Source organism: Pelobates fuscus, chromosome 3, assembly GCF_036172605.1.
Source record: "Pelobates fuscus isolate aPelFus1 chromosome 3, aPelFus1.pri, whole genome shotgun sequence".
NCBI classification, from domain to species: domain Eukaryota; kingdom Metazoa; phylum Chordata; class Amphibia; order Anura; family Pelobatidae; genus Pelobates; species Pelobates fuscus.
This window is the reverse complement of record NC_086319.1, coordinates 78811103-78835201: the sequence shown is the minus strand read 5'-3', so window position 1 is coordinate 78835201 and position 24099 is coordinate 78811103. Positions and strand designations below refer to the sequence as shown.

Below are 24099 nucleotides of genomic sequence, written 5' to 3'. Positions count from 1 at the left end.
TCACACTGTGACAGACCCTTCATTTTGTCCTCATTACCTGACAGATTCTCCATTTTAAACTACATTACATGACAGAATTTCCCAGCAACATTTAATACAATGAACAGAGACTGTATTTTCTATAAAGACATGACTAACCCAGGAATTGCTGAATCTCCTGTAATTTGCAACATAGTATAATTTGAAGGCCACGAGAACACTGTACTAATGAAATGTTCTATTCATAAGAGAACCTTGCACCTGACCACAAGACTGACATCACTAACTACGTAAAATGACGCTCAAGCCCCCCTTTCCACCGAGTAAACCTCATGCTGGGAAAGATGGCGCTTGAGCCTTCTGTCCACACCCGTGTCCAGAACAATACCACCTCTCGGTGGGTGGACACTTAGCTAACCACTTAGTTTTTGAGCCAATTAATCATATTGATGGGTGGTCACTGACACAAACACTTAACAATTAATCCAATTAACGATGTTTATTTACTGATATCTCGATAATCAATGATGATGCAAAGTTCCCTTTAAAAGGGCCTGCGAGCCCGCTCTTGCTCCACTTGCCAATAAATTTCCTCGAAGTTATTTTAACCTGAACTCCGTGTGTCAGTCTGAATTACTTCAGCGTATATACGCAATTCAATCTTTTCTAATTTGGACAGGAACAGATAGACATTTAAACATCTTTGTTTATTGCTAAATTACACTATAACAATGTAAGGTGGATAACCACAAGACAAATAACTCCAACCGGCCACAGGGCGAGCACACGAGTCATATACGACTGCCTTTAATGTACAAAAATGTTTATTCTCAAAGTATGTTATTTCACTGTTGTCTTTCACATCACGAAACCGTATCGCCCAGTTCATATGAACCGCACACCACAGTTATATAGCAGGTTAGGTGTGTCTATACATATCCGGTGTGGACTCGCGGTACGCTGTTCCTGTGGTGTCTATGCAGCTGGTACTTGCCGTTATGCTGCTGCCGGGGCTGTATGTTAATCCATCCGCACCCGAAAATAAGGAATTTCAATTGAAAGAGATACACACTAGACAGGCCAGAAGCACAAAAGAAGCCTTATATTCAGAGACCATGTTGAAACTCTGACACAAAAAGCAGACACATGTGTAACGATTGCATACGCTCAAAGGTACCCTTATAGGTTACCTACTGTAAGCATATAGCCAGCAAAGAATAACTTACCTAACTCCTTGGCAGTTAGCTTCTGCCTAACCAAGATACTATGTTCTAGCGTACATACCCATAGGGTCAGAATAGATCGCATACGCTTCACACAAATTGTGCAGATGCCCTGAAACTCAAGCGGGGATAGAACTCCCAGCACTCTAAGCTATGCACAAAACAAATTGATTATTAAGTCTAGGCACCACTTATCTATTTAATTTAATTCATCTATTTAATTTCTCAGGCACTGTAGAAGCTGGTTAGCAGCTACCCCTACGTGTACGAAAGAAATAATTACTTTGCCTAAGCGGTTACAATGCCTACAACTTTGACACATAGGCCTGGGAATATACTCTACTGCACCAAACCTTGTTGTTCATTGTTTACATGTTACTTATAATCTAAAAACTGTGCAACGTACTTATTATGTCATGTTATCACTTGTTGACAAATGGTCTGCCAACGCTATTGTGGCGTAACAGACATACCTGTTTCTTAATGCACAAACAAAAATAAAGAATTAAAAAAAAAAAAAAAATTTACAGTTTGAATATCTTTTGAATTATAAATGATAAGATTTTGTAACCTTGTTTTCCCACTCAGTCCAGAAATAATTAAGCTGATCCCATAATAAAGATGGCTATGTAGTAGCCATCTCATACGATTTGTTTTCTAATACTAACTTTAGTGCATCAACTATAGAGGGTATAGCAGGAGATTTCCAATATCAGGGTAAGCAGACATTTTTTCTAAATTTGAAATTTTTAGTGATTTATCTCCTGTTCCCAATTCTAATATTTAAAAATTTTGTTTCAATTTGTCTGTTATTAGAGTATGTTTTGGTAATATAGAATCGTCCAAATCAAATTTTTCTTTAAATTGATCAAATGTTAAAAGGGAATTCCCTGAAAAGAAAGTATTCAAATTACATATAGAATGGGAGTGCCAAAAAGTTAGATCTAGAGGGGGTAAGTAATAATTTAGAATTTATAATGGCATTGCTTGTGATAAACTGGAGGATGGTCTAACACTACTTAAAAGAATATCCCAGCCCTTGAGGGTAATCTTGGTTTAAGGAAACATATGTTTAGCATTAGGGTGTCTATTTAAAGGCAGCCATAACAGTTCTTTAATAGAATATGGTTGAATCTTTTCTGCTTCCATTTTTAGCCACCTCGGCCTGTTATGATCCATGTTAAATTTAAAAGCAGAAGCCGCATTAGTAGCATTATAATACTTCCTAAAATCTGGGACACCAAGACCACCGTTCACCTTTAAATGTTGCATAGTTATCAACTTAATCCTACTCAGTTTATTATTCCAGATGTATTTAATCAATGTTAAGTGTATCTTGTAAAAAAAGGACAACGGAATGGACAAAGGAATTGTTCTAAGGTAGTATAATATATTGGGTAGAACAGTCATCTTAATATATGTCAATCTGCCCATCAACGATATCTCCATACTGCATCACCTTTCCATCTCTTTTTGTAAGCCAGGCCACACTTTTTTAAAATTTTGGTCATGCATTTCAGACAAATGTTTGGCGAAGGCGACATACCTGCATGAGGCAGCCTGACGGGTGGGAACCCTACGACATACTGCTACAGCGCTTGCCGGACCATAGCGGCTGCGAGGCCCGAGCTCACATGAGGAGAGGTACGCAGAGGGACAGCCGATCGACAGGGACGGCATGTAACCAGCCCACCCTGAACACCACCGAGCGACTCATACACAGGCTTATCCAAGCACCTGGCTCACAGCACATGACACCGCTCCCTACCCTGGATCCAGATCGCAGTGCCTCTGAGATCGAGCTACAGCTCCTGCAGACAGCCACATGCAGCTCCAGCATGGAACAACACACGGACAGCCACTATGCACAGGCTGATGCTGGACTCTATGACCATGCCACCCTCCTTCCGATAACTACATGCCTGATTATAGGACTCAAAGTATTTAAGGTTTCCTTCTTTATGCTTTATGTAATTTAATCCTTCAAGACCTATTTTTTTTCTTTCTTTTTTTGTGCTTTACATGGGATAACATATATAATGCAGCTATGCAGACAACACTACAGACCTGGTTTAACCTGTTGGACTCCTGCAATGACTCTGCTCTCATGTACCTAAGTACCATACACAACTCAACCTATGCTCAATACTAGACGTATACCTCGCACAATGCGCAGCGTACCAACCAGTACACTATACTAGCAAGCACTAGGGAGCATCTACACGCTTCAGACACCCAGGCATTTAGCCCTCTTTTTTTTTTTTTCTATCTTAAAGTCAGAATCCATTCACAAACTGAGGAACACCTTAGCAGCGCACTAAGCCCCTTGCAGCCATATCATAGGTCCGAATAAGCAAGAGTTGCCTAATAAGGGCTGCACACCTACTCATGGTCGCGGGTCACCTTACCTACATTCAGTGCAGCGCCTCCTTAAGCCATATTTTACTTTAACTTGATTTAAACCACAGCTGCACGCTTCAGCCCATTGTTCTTATGCAAATTCTGCAAATGCTCACACTATTATCTAGTTTGCACGTTATAGAACAGTCTGAAATTTTATGTTTCTCATGATAATATACCATAAAATTGTGCTATTCAATCGGATGCCATATCAATCTAATGTTCAAGATAAGCCTGCAGTTGCTGTTGTGGCGCTGCAAGACCAAATGTTTGTTTTTCATATGCACAAGAAAAATAAATATTTTTTTTTAAAAGATGGCCGCCATCCTTTGTTCTCGCCACGTGTTCGTATGCCGAATGGCGGCCACCTAGAAGCACTCAATTAAGTTGCTTTTTTTCGTGTGATTACTCGGTGTTCCAAATTCTGATTGCTACCCAGGGTGGTCTCCGTTCGGTAGAACGAATGCATTTCCCGAACACATGGTTAAAATGAAACAGCAGGGAGAGGACATAACCGAATGAATACAGGTGAATACAGGGAAATCCTTTACCATATCAATCTTTCCATTCAAAAAGATATTGTTCTTTCAGTTTATCCAAATCAAATCATGGAATGGGAGTGCTTGGGTTTTATGAGTATTGAGTTTGTAATATGACATTTCTCCAAACTCCTTTGAGATAATATTAAGGGATGTTATGAATTTCATTGGGTTCTTTAGTGACAGTATGATGTCATCTGCAAATAGTCTTATCTTATGGCTTGTATCACCAATATTAATGCCTTCAATTTCCGGTGTTTTCCTAATTATTTCTGCTAGGGGTTCCATGGCCAACACAAATAACAATGGGGATAATGGACACCCCTGCCTTGTCCCATTTGTCAAAGGAAAGCTATTAGATAAAAAAAAATGTAATTTTAATGCCATGTCCCCACTGAAGGCGATTTCGGTGGTAGACAGGGTTCAACATAAGCACTCTGACCAGTCTGCGGCTACATGGCTCCAAATGCAGTAAATTACAATGCACTGTGTGTTCTGACACCTTTCCATCATGGCTAGCATTACAATTTTCAGCCATTTGAGTTACAGTAGCGCCTCTGTGTGATTGGACCAGACGGGCTAGCCTTTGCTTTCCTCGTGCATAAATGAGCCTTGGCTGTCCATAACCCTGATGCTGGTTCACTGGTTGTCCTTCTGTGCGCCACTTTTAATTATACTGACCATTGCACACTGGGAACACCCACTTGCCATTTAGAGATGCTCTGACCCAGTCATCAAGCCATCACTATTTTATCCCTTGTCACACAGATGTTTTTGCTTTCCCAATTTTCCTGCTTCAAACACATGAAATTCAAGAACTGACTGTTCACTTGCTGCCTAATGTATCCTATCCCTTGACAGGTGCGATTGTAACGTTATAATCAATTACGGTATATACATTTCCTCTATAAGTGATTTTAATGTTGTGGCTGATCAGTGTAGTTCCCCTATTAAAATATCTCTGAGAGATACAAGGAAAACCAAATTATTGAATAGAATAAATTGCAAGTTATGTCACTAATTACACTAAGATATCATACTTACCCACAGGTGTATCTTCTGGTATTCTTGCAAAAGTCATGTTTGTTGCAAATTGTAATGTATTACATGGATCTGAAATGTAAAACAAACTACATGTATAAAGCACTGCATGAATAGTGTTTATTTATAGTGTTTAAAATTATTTGCGTAATAAATATGTACCAACACAATGACAACCTGAAACAAAAATACATGATTTCATATTTATGTTTATGTGTCACTTAAACAGACTTCTTATCGATATGTTTATTTACCATTCTAACAGATGCATGTCTTTAGAACCTTATGTTCTAAAAGGTTTGTGGAATCCAAACACGGCCTATCACCGCACTAGAAGACATACAATCAAATGGAGAAACACTGAGATCAGAACCTCCCTTGATTTTTTCTGTAACCTTGCTTGTATCACACTTTCAGAATCTGAAGCTAGGGTATCAGAACGTATCATATAATAATGCTATCATAGTGACTACTTTCTAATAGATCTATTCAACTAGAAATTATGGAAAAGAGAGCTTGGCACTGTGCCACCGACCTCCCTTCTACCCAGAATAATATGCAGCAATTACAGTACAGACAAGGATTGTTGTAATGGACTTAGACATTGTAAATTGCAAATAAGGGATGTGAATAATTAAACAATAGTCAATTTTCTCTTCTTAGAGATATTTTGGATTCTTATGTGTATGTGTATGGATAATATACTTTTGTACAGACAGCTTATGATAAAATTGTTTTGGGGCAGGCTTAAGTTTTTGGATTATGTGAGTAGAAGCCAGGAGAACCTTAAAGTATTTTTATCTGATATCAAATTGCTTCACTTTTCACCTTGCTTTGGGTCAGAAAGTTGGTATTCCAATACCAGGGATAAAAAAATATCTCAGAATTAGTGCAGCATCTTCACTAGAACACGAGCACAAAGTAAAAGTCTAAAAGAACATCTGTGCCCAAAATATGGCAATTGTAACATCTGGCTGAGGCCCCCATAATCTAATAACAGAGCACATAATTAATTATCTAGCCAAGAAAACGTCAACTTTTCACAGACTCAGTATCTAGATTGGGAACAGTAGAAGAAAGCTAGAAAATTAGGTTTTACAAAGTGGGAATTTTCCAGGGAAATACCCATGTTTCACTAAAATGTTTTACTACTGAAAACAGGCATTCCTAATGATGTTAAGAATTAATCTGAACACCCTGTCACTGTCCTCTATATAATTTAAGAACTGTGTGGGGGCACCAAAAAGACTTCATCTAAATTACGCTCTCTGCGAATCGGTGACTCCCCACTCACAAAACTGGATTGGAAAGAAACTTACCTTTTCCAAACCGGTTTTCTGAATGAAGAGTCACTGATTGGCTGAGAGTGTTCAAAAATGGTTGGGGTCCATTTTAGATAAAGTTGTTATGGTGCTTTATGATGCCTAATAGGGATGTACATGGGCAAAAAATTCAGTTTGGCATTCTGAAATTCGGGACTTCGGCAATTCGGAACTTCGACACTTTGGAAACTCTGCAATTCCGCACTTCGGAACTTCGACACTTCGGTTCGGCCCTTCTGAAATTCGGGAATTCGGGACTTCAGCACTTCGGGAGTTTGAGATTTTGGAAATTCCCTAACCCTACCCCTGACCCTAACCCTGACCCTACTAGGGTTAGGGGTAAGGCTAGGTTTAGGAGTAGGGTTAGATTCCTGTCATCAGGCCCGGACTGGCCATCGGGCATACCGGGCAAATGCCCGGTGGGCCGCGGTGGCTGTGGGCCGAGGCCGGCAGGGGAAGGTCCCAGGATCTCCCCTGCCGGTCTATGCAGGGCCGGCACTATCCTAGAGCCGGCCCCGCTGTATTCCATGGAGGGCCGGTGGGGAGATCAAAGATCTCCCTCACCGGCCCACATGCTGTCAAAGGCGGCCGCCGGCGGGGAGAGAGAGGGAGGGAGCCAGCCTGCCAGCAGAGGAACCCGGCGGAGCTCTATCTTGCAGCTCCGCCGGGCTCCTCTCGCGAGATCCGGAGCGTTGCCATGGCAACGACCGGATCTCGCGAGAGTGAACTCTAGCCCGCAGGTTGCAAGGAAACACAGTGCAAGCATGTTATTAAATTTGCTTGCGCTGTGCAGAACAAATACAGGGCTTTTTTTCTCATGCTAGAGCTCTTCAGCAGAGCTCTGCGCATGGTCTGCCCTGGAAGAGCATTGAACCAACATACTCACTTTGAGAGGGGGCGTGTTTGTCATTAGTGATGACAAAACACACCCTCTCTGCCCCGCCCCCTTCTTAGTGGGCCGCTGTGGTAAAAAAATGCCCGGGCCGAATTTTTTTCCCAATCCGGCCCTGCCTGTCACTATTCCCTTAATTTTACCTCCCTCTCCTGTTTTGCCACTTTTCAGAAATCTAAAGCACTTCGGCACTTCCGGCAGTTTGGTTTGTTTCGGCACTTCAGCAGTTCGGGACTTCTGCAATTCGGTTCGGTTTGGCCCCTCCGAAATTCGGCACTTCGGCAATTCGGACATTCAGAAGCATCCGAATATCCGAATTGCCGAAATTCGTCCGCATTTAAATTCGGACCGAAACAAATTGCACATATCTAATGCCTAAACTGTCCCTTTAAATGTATGATCTAATTAAAAAAATATAGCAATACCTATGAGGAAAAGAGGTATCAGGAACTGAATCCACAACATTTTTGCTCCAGGTGTAGGAACCTGAAAAACACAAGAAAAATTGAATATGCATTTAAGTAACTTATTTTCCTGAAAAATCATAAAAAACTGATGCATATCAAATGGAAACTGCACTGTTTATAATAGTAATTTATTAGTATTAAATATTAGTAAACAGTATGAACACCCTCTAATACTGATACATTTGTTCAGAAAATACATTTTTAAAAATACATAATTTATATTTTATTTATCCTTTATATAATACATATATATATATATATATATATATATATATATATATATATAAAGCAAGAAGGAAAGAGATGCACTCTCAGGTCTTTATAGAAAAAACTCGATATTATTTAATAACAGGTAACATACATCTGATCGACGTTTCGACCTCTTCAGGTCTTCCTCAAGATCTTGAGGAAGACCTGAAGAGGTCGAAACGTCGATCAGATGTATGTTACCTGTTATTAAATAATATCGAGTTTTTTCTATAAAGACCTGAGAGTGCATCTCTTTCCTTCTTCCTTTACATACCCAGCGTGGGATTGCACCAAGGCAGTTTTTTACTTATTCATTGAAAGGGTGAGTGCCCTTTTACTTATTCATTGAAAGGGTGAGTGCCACTACACTTGTATATATATATTTTTGGATAAACTTTTTAAATGATTTTTTCAAAATATAAAGATATCAAAAAATATATCATACATAAAAATATATATCATTAGACCAAAAAGTCCACAACAATTATGGTGACCACTACCCATCTTGGTAGTCTGAAAAGTTTGATACTGGACTATTAAGAATTGTATACTTAACCCATAACAAACATGGCTACTACTATCCATTCAGGTATTCTTGCATATGGGATATGGAACATCTATTCAGATATGACATAATTACAACCGCGCTGGGTATCTAAACACAGGGACTTGTGGATGCTTTCCAATCAGCGCTGAAGAAGACCACATAGTCAAAACGCTTTTGTTGCTTCTGGGACTCTGAGTATACCCAGTCTCGCTCTCACAGAGCGTATACACCTTTACACCATACCTGAAGTGTTTGGAAGGAATATACTGCATGAATCCCTGCCTTCCCTTATACTTCATCAGGGATACATTCCTTCCAGGTGTATAAGCCTCTGCAAACCTGGCAGCGAAGTAGGTAATCAGAGGGCAGATTTTATACAGCCTGTCAAACTGGGGATGCTCCATAAGGGGGCACAGACTGTTGTCGCTGTGGATCTTTGCAGGGACTTTTTCTTGCTTGTTTGTTTTTTAGCAAGTCTTGTTAAGCTTGCTGAACGCTGCTTGTCTATTTTATTATTTACACTATATATATATATATATATATATATATAGAGTATATGGTATAGTATATTCTCTCTGTGCTCACTGAGGGGTGTAATGTTTGTTTGCTTTGCTTTTCACTTATGTGTATATTTAACGTGATAGGGGATTTTATACACCTATATTTGTGCTACTAGAAGCACCAACACACTGTACAGTCTCTTTCTGATTGTTGCTTTAAATTTGCAAGCTTATCCATCAATAAAAAAAATACTACTTCAACCACCATGATCACGTGAGTAATGTGAAGGCTGTACCTGCAAGGAGAAGCATTTATTCCCTCTCACTCCCTCCTTGAGCCCTCCTACCTCCCAATAAAATCGATAGTACTTTTTTTAGTTTTTTATTTAGATTTTCACCCCCTCCCTCCCCACTCTCTCTCTACCTCCCCATGTTGGCTCAGATTGTGCGATTGTGCTCTGAACTGGTAAAATGGTCCAGTCACAAGTTTCCCTATGAGAAGCCTGTGATTGGACCGCACAAGTCCTTGGCTGACATCAGGAGGGGGCATGGAAGGGAGGCCCTATGGAGCAGTTGTAAGCCATAAAATGCTCTAAAATTTTCTTATTAAGTTATATGTATTCATTAAATATAATACACAGCAACACCATATTTATTTTTATTTTCAGTTTTTATTTCTTTCCTATATGTTTTAATATACATGTTGTCCAGGTGTTGGCGGTGTCCCTCTGATCTATTTTCTGCTATCAAATTGTGCTTTTTTCATCTCTCTAGACAAAATATTTTCTGTCACAGATTAGAGAGCCATCCTTCTGAACCGATCATACTACAAGGGCAGATATTTATAATGTATGTATTGCATTGTCTTGTGGGTATGCCTTTGATCTTCCAACTATTCTGCAAATATGTATCAGTTCTTCGCCAGAAATCCACTTTTTCTGTACTGTATATTTTGGTAAATTAGAGTGTCAGTTTTAACTGTTGCTTTGATTAAATATTTTGGATAAGCTTTTTAAAAGAGTTAATATGTCTGTATAAACCTTTAAAATATATATAATTTTTTTAAAAATCAATATTTCAACAAATATCAAAATAATTAAATATTTTTCAAAATATTATATCTTTTGAAAAGCGTACCCAAAAATATTAAATTAAGGTCTATATTTGAAGTACAACTGCTCCAGCCCAAAGGCCCATGTTGAACGCATTAAAAATATATATTTGCAGCTGTATCACAGGGATCCGTAAGAATGTTGTTGTTATTTTATTGTTGCATTCAATTAAATAATATTCTGATCCAATATTTTTTAAAAATGCGCTGGTACATATTGATAAAATGACTTATGTTATAGTTTTGTTTTTTTAACTCATATGATGCAAACACAACTACTTAACCTTCCTTTACTAGGATTGCACCTAAACATGTTTTTTTTCACTAGCACCAGACTGAATTATAAGCTTTTTCATGATGCTTTATTATCTCAGGACTGGATGTGCCATGACCAATGCTTTTATCTATTTCAAGCCTCCGTTATGCTGTGAACTTTGCAGGTAAAGTAATATAGCCCTGCAGAATCTTATCAGTTTGGGTGTTGTCTGGTTAAGTCATATTTATTTCAGCTCTCATTGTTCCAGATATAGACACAGGTCCTCTGGTTCGCTAAGTGTCTATCGTGTCAACAGGAAAGAATTTCAGCAACAGAATACATTGTAATCTTTCAGATTCCCCATGCATGGCCAGGGTAAAAGCCAAAGTGTTATATACAGTACAGTAGTGTATTCTGGATTTGTGCTGCCCTAGGCATGACAAAACTCAGACACCCCCCCCCCTCCCCCCTTTCCAAATTTCCGGACAGACACACGTCCTCAATGATGCATGCACTGACATACTCACTTACAGATACACAGTCATTGCCACACACACTGTTTAACCAACACACTCTTTCACTGAAACATACACATTCACAGGCATATACACTCACTTATTCACAGTTACACACACACTCTCATTCACCGACAGACACACATATAAACTAACTGACAGACACACACACTCACTGACAAGGCACACATGCATACTCACTGACAGACGCACACTCACGTAGTGTCACATACACACACACACTGGGACACACATATACTCACTGACATATACAAACTGACAAACACACATACACACTCACTGACAGGCATATATACATTCAGTGTCAGACACACACTGACAGACACGGATACACATGCATACACACACTGATAGACACACATACATACACACTAACTGACAAACACATATACACTCTCAGTGACAGACACACACACTCACTAACAGACACACACTCACTAACAGACACACACACTCTCCCTAACACACACACACTCACTAACAGACACACTAACACACTCATTAACAAAATCATACTAACACACTCACAAGAGGCTGGCAAGGCATTTGCCAGGGCGTTTGGGGTGGCTTTTCTTGCTCCCCTTGAAAGTGCCGCCCAAGGCAAATGCCTTGTCAGCCTCGCAGTAAATACACCGCTGATTACACATATTTTTGGCCCTAAGTATGTATACAAGTTGCAGGCACCTGTCATAACCCCTCTGTCAGTCCCTACATTGACTTCCTGTAAGATATTAGGCTCAATTTAAGATTCTGGTGCTTGCTTACAAGTCCCTACATAATGCTGCTCAAACCTACCTATCCTCCCTAATACACAAGTATGTCCCGTCTAGGCCCATACGCTTTGCCAAAGACCTACGTCTATCCTCTGTCCGTATTTCCACATCTGATGCTCGCCTTCAAGACTTATCCAGGGCTGCACCTTTTTCTGTGGAACTCCTTTCCCTTCTCCATTAGGCTTTCACCCAGTCTCCACTGCTTCAAAAAGCATTGAAAACGTACTTCTTCAGGAAAGCATTTCAATTCAACTATTAGCAGCTTTTCATCTGCACACCCGGACTCCTCCCCTGCAACTGTCAAAAATAATCTACTAAGCCCTCAGTGAATACTTTTCTAGCAACCTACTTCGTTACCCCTACTTATACCCTTTGTGACACTATACTCCACTCCCTCTAACATGTAAGCTCATTGAGAAGGGCCCTCAACCCCTCTGTTCCTGTGCGTCCAACTTGTCTGATTACGATTACGTGTCTGTTAGTTCATCCATTGTACAGCGCAACGGAATTTGTTGGCACTATATAAATAATGAAATAATAACAATAAAAAATAATAATAATAATGAAATTTAAGGTTAAAGAATTTGTCATGGTGAGCTTGGAATGTACAATGCCATCTACAATCATGTTGAACCCTGGTATCTTGTCTCTCTCCATGGGCTGGTAAAATTGACACCAATACTAACTGTTACACCATGTAAGGACATTTGGTACAGAATGTGTCCATTGGGGATATTTGTGGAGGAAACGTCTGCTGCGGGAAATACCAATTTCTGTTGATTTTTGGTTGGGAAAACTTTGAGAAACACAGGGAGTTTGAGATCCACTGGGTTATTCTTGAATCACCCTTATTCTGCAGCCCAGAGAGCGCGCAATATAACAAGGGTCTGTAGTACTCGCTTTTTTTTCCATTATCTGATTATCACCCATAGCTATATTCGGTGAAGTGAATAAATATTTAAAGGGACACTATAGTCACCAGAACCACCAGAGCTTAATGTAGTTGTTCTGGTGCCTACAGCCTGTCCCTGTAGGCATTTCAATGTAAACAGTGCCTTTTTAAAGAAAATGCGGGTATTTACATTGGTGCCTAGTAACACCTCTAGTGGCAGTCTAACATACAGCCATCAAACTGACATTCAGCGTCTCCATGCTGAATGCTCTCCATACAGATGCATTGATTCAATGCATATCTATGAGGAGAGGCTGTTTGGCACAGCACTGCGTTTTGCCACGCATGTACAATAGCCTCACAATGCTTTGCTATGGGAAAGCTTGGATTTGGTTGAGATCGTCAAATCTGATCATGTCAGATGATCAGATTTGTGAGTTTAACACTTTTTTTATAGTAAAGAGATGGGGGCCGAGGACCTTAACAGCGCTTTTAAAGCTATTGTGTCAGGAATATAAGTTTGTTTTCCTGACACTGTAGTGTTCCTCTAATTTATTTGATAATATCACCAATGCAATGTTCCAATGAATGCCAAACCTCTTTGTCTGCATCATCCTGGTGCAAATTACTTGCATTTGTTGTTAGTGAGCACACATATTGGACTAAATCGTCACAGCCATAGTGACTGGCTTATAGCCGCAGTGATTTATACAACTTGCTGCAGTTATAAGTCATTTTCAATTTCATTAAATGTAAATTACTTTTAAAAAACAAGTGTGGCGAAACCGACCTCGCCACTGGGCATTGGAGAAGACTGATTGCCAGCCTCATGCCATGTGACTATGGCCCCTGGGATGTATTGCTGTTTAAAGACATTATTTGGGCTTATTGGATTTTGAAACACTTTTTCTGCCCCTTTGAATACATGAGAAGGTGTGCCTCTCTCCCATTTCCTGTCTATTGTTCTCCAGCAGGGCATTGTCCCAGGGACACTGCCAGACCAGTTGCAACTTGTTGCTATGGTTTAACCCCATGGCGATTTGACTGTGTTTGTGGTATCTGAGCGCTGTTCGGATATAGTGAGCGCTCACATCCAAGCTATCTGGGGATAGGTTGAATGTGGGGGCTGTGTTAAGTATAATAGGAATTATGTATTTTTATGTGTTTTTACTGTTGTTGTGAATAGAGCTATTTTCTGTATGCTGGAGGTAATTGGCTTACCACACCCAAGCCATGCTTGCAGATGGTCACACTCACAAAGGGACTTTCAACTAACTTTTGACCCACTGGACCCACTTGTATGACTTTGACGTATGTTTGTATTTGGAGTATGCTGATTCTGAAAATGTAAGTTTTATGTGAATGTGATGTATACTTTTAGAGTTATGAATATTGTGTAAAACTGTGTATTTTCCTGCCTGTGATAATTACATTAGACCATTGTGTTCAGTAATTATATCACAGGCAGAGGGGAGGATTTTGTGTGGGAGTGTCTGAGTGTATTGTACGTATTGATTGGTTGTTCTGCAAAACCCTGTGGGCAGTACTATGTGTGTAAAATGTGCATAAAAGCAGAGTGTTTGATTAAAAGCTTCAGTTCTACTTCACCCTCAATCTGAGTCCTGTCTCTTATTGGGGAATCTGCTACAAGGGATTGCTATGCTTGTCATACTCCCTTGCTAAATCACTACTAAGCTCTTGTAAGAGCTTGTTCCAGCCTTGCTCTCTGGAGGAGTCTACGGTGGTTATGGTGTCTGCTGCAGTGCTTGGAGTCCTCAGGAAGTGCTAGGATCATCCTTCAACGGAGGTACCCAGTCGGGGTGCCAGGTGATCCGTTACATTGGTGGCAGCGGTGGGATGGCGTCCTAGTGCGAGGTAAAGCAGGTCAGAGACACCATTCGTGGATTTACAAATTGAGGGCAACGCTAGCACTAATGCAGCACCCCTGGGAGCAGAGGTATCTAGCTACTTGAAGCATGCAAGTATGGAAGGCTCTGGCTCTGAAGATGATTGGCTGGTCGAGGTGAGGAAGCAAGTGGCCCAGTATGGGGATTATGTACCCATGGAGATATGCCAGGCGATCTGGAACCAGGTCACGGCCAAGCGAAACACAAGGATGGACCAAGAATTCCGGCTGGCGAAAGAGAGAGAGTATGCTCAGCGGAAGGAGTGTTACAGCAGCCGAGTAGAGGCTGCATCCGAGGAGGTTAGCCGTCTTCCGCTGAGGCGGCCAGAGGAACCCGAAGTAGGGGTACTACGTATTGATTGGTTGTTCTGCAAACCCTGTGGGCAGTACTATGTGTGTAAAATGTGCATAAAAACAGAGTGTTTGATTAAAAGCTTCAGTTCTACTTCACGCTCAATCTGAGTCCTGTCTCTTATTGGGGGAATCTGCTACAAGGGATTGCTATGCTTGTCATACTCCCTTGCTAAATCACTACTAAGCTCTTGTAAGAGCTTGTTCCTGCCTTGCTCTCTGGAGGAGTCTACGGTGGGTATGGTGTCTGCTGCAGTGCTTGGAGTCCTCAGGAAGCACTAGGATCATACTTCAACTGAGGTACCCAGTTGGGGTGCCAGGTGATCCATTACAACAAGAAATTGAAATGTGATGACAGTTGTCCTTTAAATATATGTGATACAAGAAATGTTTAATCATTCAAAACTGAATTGAAGTGAACTCAAAACTAATTTAAACAATTTGACCAATAATATCAGATACAGTCACAGCTTGACCATTTTAGGCTAAATTTTGTTCTTTGGTTTTCAAATCACTCCAACCTGGCAATTAGTGTATAAATCCCAGAGACTCTGTGAATCTGCCAATTCAAACTGATATTCTACCGACTCACTGTGAATCTGCCCATTCAACCTGATATTCCATTATTTAGGAGATAAATCACTTTGTTTATGCAGTATCCATGAAATTTTTTTTTCATTTTCAATAAAATCGTACAGCACAATGTGTTTACTTTAACATTTCTTATCTACTATTAATTTAACTTTGATCTGACTGATGCAGGGTCTAGCAGGCAGTTAAGATAAGAAATTCTAAATTAAACACACTCTGCAATAAGAAAATCTTAAGAATTATGTTTCTGGAAGTGTGTAGGGAAGCTGTGTAAGACATGCTCAGTAGAGGCATGGTTAGGGCTGCGTAAGCAAAAATAACTCCTAAATGGCAGAGAATAGGGCAGTGAGACTGCAAGTAAATGATCCATACACAAAGTTCATTAAGCTAAAGTTATTTTTGTGCTTAGAGAGTCAGTTGAAGCCTGTGAAGCTTGTGGTGACTCAAAACATCTTTGCTGTCAAACTCTGCTTCTTTCACATGGGGAAGAGACCCATCAGCACTACTTAAGATAGAATATAATTCAATGTGACTGCACAGAATGTCATTGTATGGAGTTAATTTAAGGAACTGAATCCACTCACTTAGATCTGGATGTGTATCACCAACTAATGTCACAAAAATCCGAACCCTTTATCTAAAGACTGTCCAGATTTAAAATAATAAATCCACCTATTAGCTGTACTATCTGTTCAAGTATTATAATAGAACATGTAATAAAAAAGTTGAGAGTCAAATATCTTATGGATCTACGCATGATTTTGAACCCAGAAATTCCTGTATTTTGGATTTTGAGTACATGATGAGACAGATAAGATATTTGCCTTAGCAATAAAGGAAAAAAAAATTAAATAGAAAAAAACTTTCTGAGTTTTTACTTCTTTATTTAATCAGCATTTGGCTCTGCCGTTGTTAATAAACAGAAATATCTTTCATTTGCAAGGAACGTTTGATTGATGGAGATTGTTGTGAAATAACCTCTGTAAAGAGCTAAGTCCTTCCCTGCTTTACACTGACAAAGTCCACCAAAGAGCATAAATTGTGAGATTCCACATCTTTATCCATGTAGACTTATTCTGTAAAGGTAAAACTTATACTGCTTAAATTACGTCAATAAACTGGTATGAATGCCTCACTCGGTCATATAATATGAGACTCACAAAGCAGGGAACACAAGGAAGAAGTTAACATTTTTCTCTGGTTTATTACTTTGCGTGACGTGGTAAAATAAAATAATTTTAATCATTCTCTTAATTGATTTCTAGGTACACACAAGTTGTCAGAGGTAAATCTCCCCATATACAATTGTATTACTATCACAATTTATAGTCACTGGTGCATTTATTTATTTATTTTATTTTTTCCCATGTGATATAATTGCTCTTCCAGTAGATTAATTAGCCTGTGTTGAAAGCACAAATGTACAGCATTGCTAAATTTATTGTGTGTTTCAACATTTCTATCTGCTTGCAGACATTCCGTTTATCAGGTTCGAGGACCAGCCCAGCCACTCCAAGGATGCTCTTCTGTCCTGTTTGCGTGTTAGGGTTAGGCTAGCTTCGACACAGTGTCATTGGACACAGAACCATTCGGCCTTCACTATTTTCATACTACCCATGCTATAGCATGCAGACGACTGTTGTGCTATCTTCACCTTGAAAATTATGTCCGGTGATTTCTACACATTAATATGTTGCTCCTTGTCCTTCTGAATCCCTCTGCCTTGCAACTCTAAGACATGATATGGTAGCAACTCTCCATACCCATTTTATACTTATTCGGATTTCTCCCCTACCTCGTTACTCTGACATGAGAATTGCAATCAATATGGATACACTTACTAGGATATTTCAAGATCCATTTTACAAACAAAGTAATAGTGAGGCAGCACTTGGAACCATCAATCTGTTTTTTTTTCCAAATGCCCCAAGCATATGCCCCCTGAAAATGATGTCTCTTCATATGTGGTGGACCTGTCCCTCGGCCTATAGACAACAGTCTGCTGAATCATTTCAGATTGTCTTCAGAACAAAATTCCATCAGAACCAGTAGAAACCTTATTCAATGACCACTTCACAACTCTTCAAAACAAAATATTTCAGACCTGCATGATCTACTGGATGCACAGCTCAGCTAGACTTCAGATAATCAAAACATTAGAAGAGCACAGTTGTATCAGTTTCTTTTCTTCAAGACAGTGAAATATGGCATAGTAAAGACCGGGAAAGCCTCACAGCATATTATCAAGCCTGACTCTAACATTCTCTGTATGTAAACGTAATGCTCCAGAATCTTACATCTCAAAGAATCGGGACTCCCATCTGCCAATTACTATTCTAAATCAGTTCTAACTCTAGACATATCTTCATCTCTCTCAATCGCAGCTGCTGCCTACCCGAACTTATCCTGTATCCTATTATTTTCACATCCTATATTCTTCCTTTGTTTTTTAATTTATTGTCCTCATTATATTTATTAAAAACATTATAAAAGGTGCAATAATGTATTACTTTTATTCATTTATTTAAATTATTTTGATACAGTGCATTCTTTCATTAAAAAGATTGCTTACAAATAACAAAAGGAATGGTTTTGGAAGCTATCTACCCACGACCCATTTATGTTTATTGTATTTATTGTATGTACTGTAATTTTGGAAGGAACAACGGATACCTTCTAGCAATCTAACTCTGGAGGGCTAGAATAATTTTTGAGAAGCGTAACGGGGATCCATTCTCAAATCATTTAAGTTCCCCATTTCACTACAAAAGAGAAAGAGGCAGGAGAAAAGTCAATTGTGTCTGATAATGCTCTTAATTCTCTATTAACCCTCCTTTCCCATTGATCCTTATATATTTACCCAATAATAATAATAATAATAATAATAATTATTGGGTAAATATATAAGGATCAATGTTATTATTATTTAATATTATTATTATTATTATGATCATTATTATTACTATTATTACTTAATGATATCATAATAGGATGGTTGAGGAGGATGATACTCTATATACATCAGATGTGAATAATGGTTAATTGCATTGCACATGTCTAATAATCTTTTCTTTAGCAGAATGGGGGTTTATTCTTCCCTAGTTCCAGGTGATCTTTGAATAGCTCGATCACGTTTGGTTGCTATGGAGACGTCACGTGTGGAACACATGTGGAACGCGGAAGTAACCGTGACGTCACTTCCGGTTTCGGCTAAATAGGATTACCCGCGGTATTTGCCGAAAAAAAGCGCGAACTACGAAATTATTGAATGGAAAACAGCTGCCACAGTGAGATTACTGCTCCAAACAGGAACAGGAAGGATTTACACACCCACTGAATCCACCAATGGACTCTAGGGATTAGCCCTATTTAAGGACACAGGGAGGGGTGGTTTGTATAGGATATGTTTATTGATGTATTGTATATTGATACATGATAATTTTTTTAATTGTGGTCCCTGAGGAAGTTCTTACAGAACGAAACGCGTAGGACAATTTTATGTTATCTATATCCTATGCTGAATATGGTGACTACATCTCTTATTTAAATACATTTTTTTATTGCTGAACCCTGACCTGTGGATGTCTTTTTGGTGGAACAAGGATCCAGAGGTGACAAGCAATATCAGCTAGCCCCCGACTACCCCAGGGGAGGCACCCTAAGAGCGCTTTTACCATCTATATCTTGTGAGTGCAAAAGATTGCTGCGCATGAAATACTGTATCTTTAACAATATCACACTATGTTTTGTTTTATGTTTCTTCTGTAGATTTACATATCCCGAATCTTCTTTTTTTTTGTTTACACTATGCATGATATATGTCGCTTATTTGGGTAGCGACCTAGGGAGGCTGTTCCGCATCTTTATAAGCTAAGTACTATTGCTTTTTCATTTTTGTCATTTTGTTTGTATACTGTTTGAGTTATACTTGCAAGCTATCAAGTACATGAGACCTGATATGTTTAATGGTTCCATAAGTGAAGTCTTAATAGATTTAGTGTCATCTGCAACCGGAGTCCTTATAGATCCTGAAATGATTAGAGTATATCTACTGTACGAGTGACTTAATGATATTGGGGTTTATTTGCAAAACAATGATTTGAGATAAACTAAAAACCTAATCATAATTTCAAATTCAAAACGTTACTCTTTAGACCTAATCATTATTAAATGAGTCATTCCATTATTAAAGTATTATATGTATAATAAAAAAACAATTACTGTGACTACATTGAGGAAATATTTTTCTTGTTGACTCTCGATTCAGCAAAAACATAACTTAAAACATTTCTTATCTGCATAACGTACAAGGCATTCAGTGAACACCAGCCTGATAATCAGTTATTTCAGAAACGCTTTTGATTAATTACTTTTCAAAGGCACCGTCCACCAGTCCTACTGATAAACTAAAAGTGGAACTATAATTTCCAATTATTTTAAATGTTTTGTTTATTTATCTTTTATACTTTGAGAAATAAAATTAAATAGCTAAATCTTTTATATTAGTTTACAATAAAGCAGTGTATTACATGGGTGAAAAGATTAACACCGTTACAGATGATTTTCATGGTTTTATTAATTAGTGTAATATACAGAAAAAAAATAATATGCTCCCCTTTAGTAAAATGTAATCATATTTTTATTAAGAGTGAACTTTGGTAACTTGAAAAAAGGCTTGCAACTTGATTTATTTAAAATTCTGATAAGTTGCCCAAAACTAGGCAAATTGATTCAAAAACCATTAAAACAGTTCCGTAAATATTTTCCCATCATATATTGCTGATACATCTATATAGCTAGATTCTACTCGTTACATATGTGAATGGCTGGATATTATCATCTTCCTTTTAGGAGATCAGAATATCGTTGCCATTTTGCCATTCCTTTCATTTTACAAATTCTTAAAGGGACTCTCCAGGCAGAGTCTTTTACTCACCTGGTTCCAGCGCCGGGAGCCTCATGAAGCCGCGCCCCCTATTTCGTCAAAATGACGAAATAGGTGGGTGCGAGCAGGGAGCAATCAGACACTTCCATTTGGAAGCGTCATTGCTCCCTTGTGCGCATGCGCGGCTTCGCCACACATGCGCACATACTTCAGAGGGCGGCATTCATGCCGCCCTCTGAAGTCCTGAGCGCACTACCGCGCATGCGCGCGGTGTGCGCGGCCGCGAGCTGAGCTGACTGACAGCTCAGCTCGCGGTCTCTGCCTGCCCCCTCCTCTGCTGACAGGCTTGAGAGAGAAGGCGCGCACACAGTGTCTTCTCTCTCCTACACACGTCAGACGTATTTTAATACGTCTGACGTGTACAGGGCCTTTTTAGGGCCCTGCATGATAGGAAGTCCCTCTAGTGGCCGTCTGAGTGACGGCCACTGGAGGTATTCCTATCAATCAATGTAAACACTGTATTTTCTGTGAAAATACAGTGTTTACATTAGATTGCCTGCAGGGAGCTATAGATCATACATGAACAACTACATTAAGTTGTAGTTGTTCAGGTGACTATAGTGTCCCTTAAATGTCTTACAAGGTTATTTAATAAAAGGAGAATTGTCAGGAATTCAAAGTGAATTTTCAAATATAATGTCACAATAGCTGAATTAGAAGCATAGCTGACCTGGAGTATTTTTCTAATTCCACTATGTTGGCCTTAATTTTTTAAATTTAAAAAAAAAATACTTTAATGTATAACCCTGATACGGTTTATACATTAAACAGTGGGTGATGGATTTTATAAAAATAAAGAGTCGTGTACAACTCTGAAGAATAGACCCAACTCTAAATAGCCACGACCAAATACCTCTGAAGTAATAATGTTAAGAGTATACCTATAGCAAATATGTTGTATGAGTTGTGCCTTCAATGTATTACAAAACTGTACCATACTCAACAGTCGATTTTCATGTTACTGAAGACTGTAATGTTTTATTTGATAAAGAATTTAAATAAATAAATAAAGAGCCGTGGTCACCAGGACCCCAAGAGTACCCAGGGAAGCCTAGCAGAAGTCCCCATCCTCCTTCACTCCCCATACAGAGGGTGGAGGGAGTAATAGACTGGGAAGGGATTTAGCAAACAGCTTCCTGCATCCTATGTAATATAATTATGGGGTTAAGGGTTTCTCCAAAGCCCCAAGCACAGGGTTTTCCAACCTAGTCCTCAAGTACCCTCTACCAGTCCACGATCTAGGGATTATTACCCTGTTGTGTCTAGAGTGATTTGTTTTCTAAAAACACCTTGGAAACAAGTGTGTAATCTCTAAATCCTGGACTGTTAAGGGATACTTGAGGACTGGGTTGGGAACCACTGAAATAGCACAAAAAAAACTGGAAAAAGAGATCCCCAGTACCAAGGTCGTAATATCTATGACACCTAGCAGTTCCTAATCCCTCTGGCCCTAAAATCAAATTCCAACCCCCCAAACAATCACAAGGAAGAGAAAAGGTCTTCATCTCTGGGGCCTCGAGCCAACAGACTGGCAGGTTGGGATAATCTTTATTTTTTTACAGTTATTTTTTTTTAAATTTAACTAATATTTCTTATTTTTCTTTTACAGTAGCATTGGGATACTTTTTATTTCTAGTGAAGAAAAGAAATGGAAGAGTTTGGGCCAGAGGTTGAAGGAAGAATTTGAGATCATTTGCCGTGGGTAATGGTAAGAGAGTCGTTAAGCTCTCTTGGAGTTATTCCTAGGGTCTCATGGCCACACACATTCTTTTTCTTTAAATGTAGGTTTCCATTACAGTAGCACAGAAGAGAGGAGTTTAATATTAAAGGAACACTGTAAGCACCATAACAATTACAGCCCGCAGACCACAAACGAGAGGTCTGCGCCAGGGCTCTCCAACCACCATGACTACTTCATCAGTGTTGCCTGGAGTGTTCCCTTAAGCATCTTACGTGTTTTGGGGTATTTAGGTGGTTCCTGACACCTTACTAACTTTTGTCTCACCCTGTATTTTACGAACTGTATGTTTAAATCAAATGTATCATTATGCAGTTTCTAGAGGTAAAATAAATAATATAAATCTTATTTAATCTTAATAAGTGTTTTTACAGCATATAACATAACTAACAAAAAATAAGAAAACAGCTGACTGAGATATTTACGTGAAATAATTACACAATGTTAGAGCTATTTATTGCATAATGGTGGACATTTTTAAATTACGTTTACAGGTTACACATAACGTATGCAGTAGAACACACTAACGCCTTATCTACGCAATTTTATTGTGCTGTCATACATCCTCACCCACCCTCTTCCTCCTTCCTTCCCATAACATTGGTCAGCGTTACAGTTACAAGCCAGGCTAGTTACAAGTGGCAACAATTTATATGTATACAAAATAAAGTTGGATTATGTGGATAATGATTCTGGAACAAGGAAGAAAATAAATAAAACGTACCGACACCTTTATAGTAATTCCACATGCATGCTAGTAAAAGAAATACTAATTTGCTATTAAATGAAACATGGGTATAATTTTTACATCATATTATTAATAATTATTATCATCCCCTTATCCCATTACCTTGTAGTGAGTATAAATCACAAAAACGGTAATACAATGGATTTCTTTACTTAATAAATTACAAATAGTAGTAAGTTAAAAACTGAATTGTAAATGTAGGCCAAATTGTCCAACTTGGAAAAATAAATCTCAAGCTTAGCTCTATTGCCATCTTGGCTATTTTATCCTGAATTTCGCTCTTCGGTTTATAATTCACTTCAATTTCCTGTATCATTTATGAGCCTTATAGTCTTGAAGGTAAAATATAGCAAATTAAAGAAAGAAGGAAAAATAAGGTAAATGGTGAGAAAATTAGAGTGAAATTTTTTAATTTTTGGAATAGGACTAAAATGAGAGCCAGTTAGAAGTGTAGAATAAATAAAGGAAGGGATAAAAGAAAATTGAAGATATACAGTGTTCTGGGAAGAGATAAGGGGAGACAATGTAATCACAAAGAAGTAAGAAGAAGAAAGTAAAGCTAAAATACACAATATTAAAATTATCCTGGAAAAATATTATAAAATTGAAAAGTAATCGACATCCTATTTAATAATATTCGAGCAGACACGTACCTGGGCCTACGAGAAAACAATCCTCCCCTTGTCACAGTCGGCTGAAAGCTAATTTGCCTCATTATGGACCTTTGTATCTTGCTTATTCTTCATCACATCATATATACATTAATCATTAACTGGAGATAATGAATAGCCATAATTACATGCACTTTCCTCCTCCCTGAAAGCAAAGGCTGAACCTCAAAGAAAATATTCATTTATATGCAATTTGTTGATATTTATAGTTATATTAAAAGATAATGAATTACCTACATCCGGTCGTGTCCCTTTAATTGGCGTCTGTACTCGATATATTTTGGAACAATGTATTGATTATGTTGTTATTGTTTGCCACATTACCATTTAATAAACATTAATGTCTCTTGTGATTATCGTATTTTTGTATATCTTGTGCCATAGGAGGTATTACTTAAAGGGACAATGTTCTTCATTTCCCT

General features: G+C 38.7%; 1 protein-coding gene across 1 annotated transcript in view; it reads right to left on the bottom strand.

Annotated features, from left to right (window-relative positions):
- CDHR2 (cadherin related family member 2) overlaps positions 1 to 23716 on the bottom strand; it is a 173225-nt gene extending 149509 nt beyond the window's left edge. The window contains exons 1-3 of the mRNA XM_063447280.1: positions 23660 to 23716; positions 7822 to 7882; positions 5186 to 5254 (exon numbers count right to left, since the gene is read on the bottom strand). Of these exons, the coding sequence (XP_063303350.1) occupies positions 5186 to 5254; positions 7822 to 7861 (109 nt within the window). The 5' untranslated portion in view covers positions 7862 to 7882; positions 23660 to 23716. The remainder of the gene's footprint in view (positions 1 to 5185; positions 5255 to 7821; positions 7883 to 23659) is intronic.
- Between the last annotated feature and the right edge of the window lie 383 nt (positions 23717 to 24099).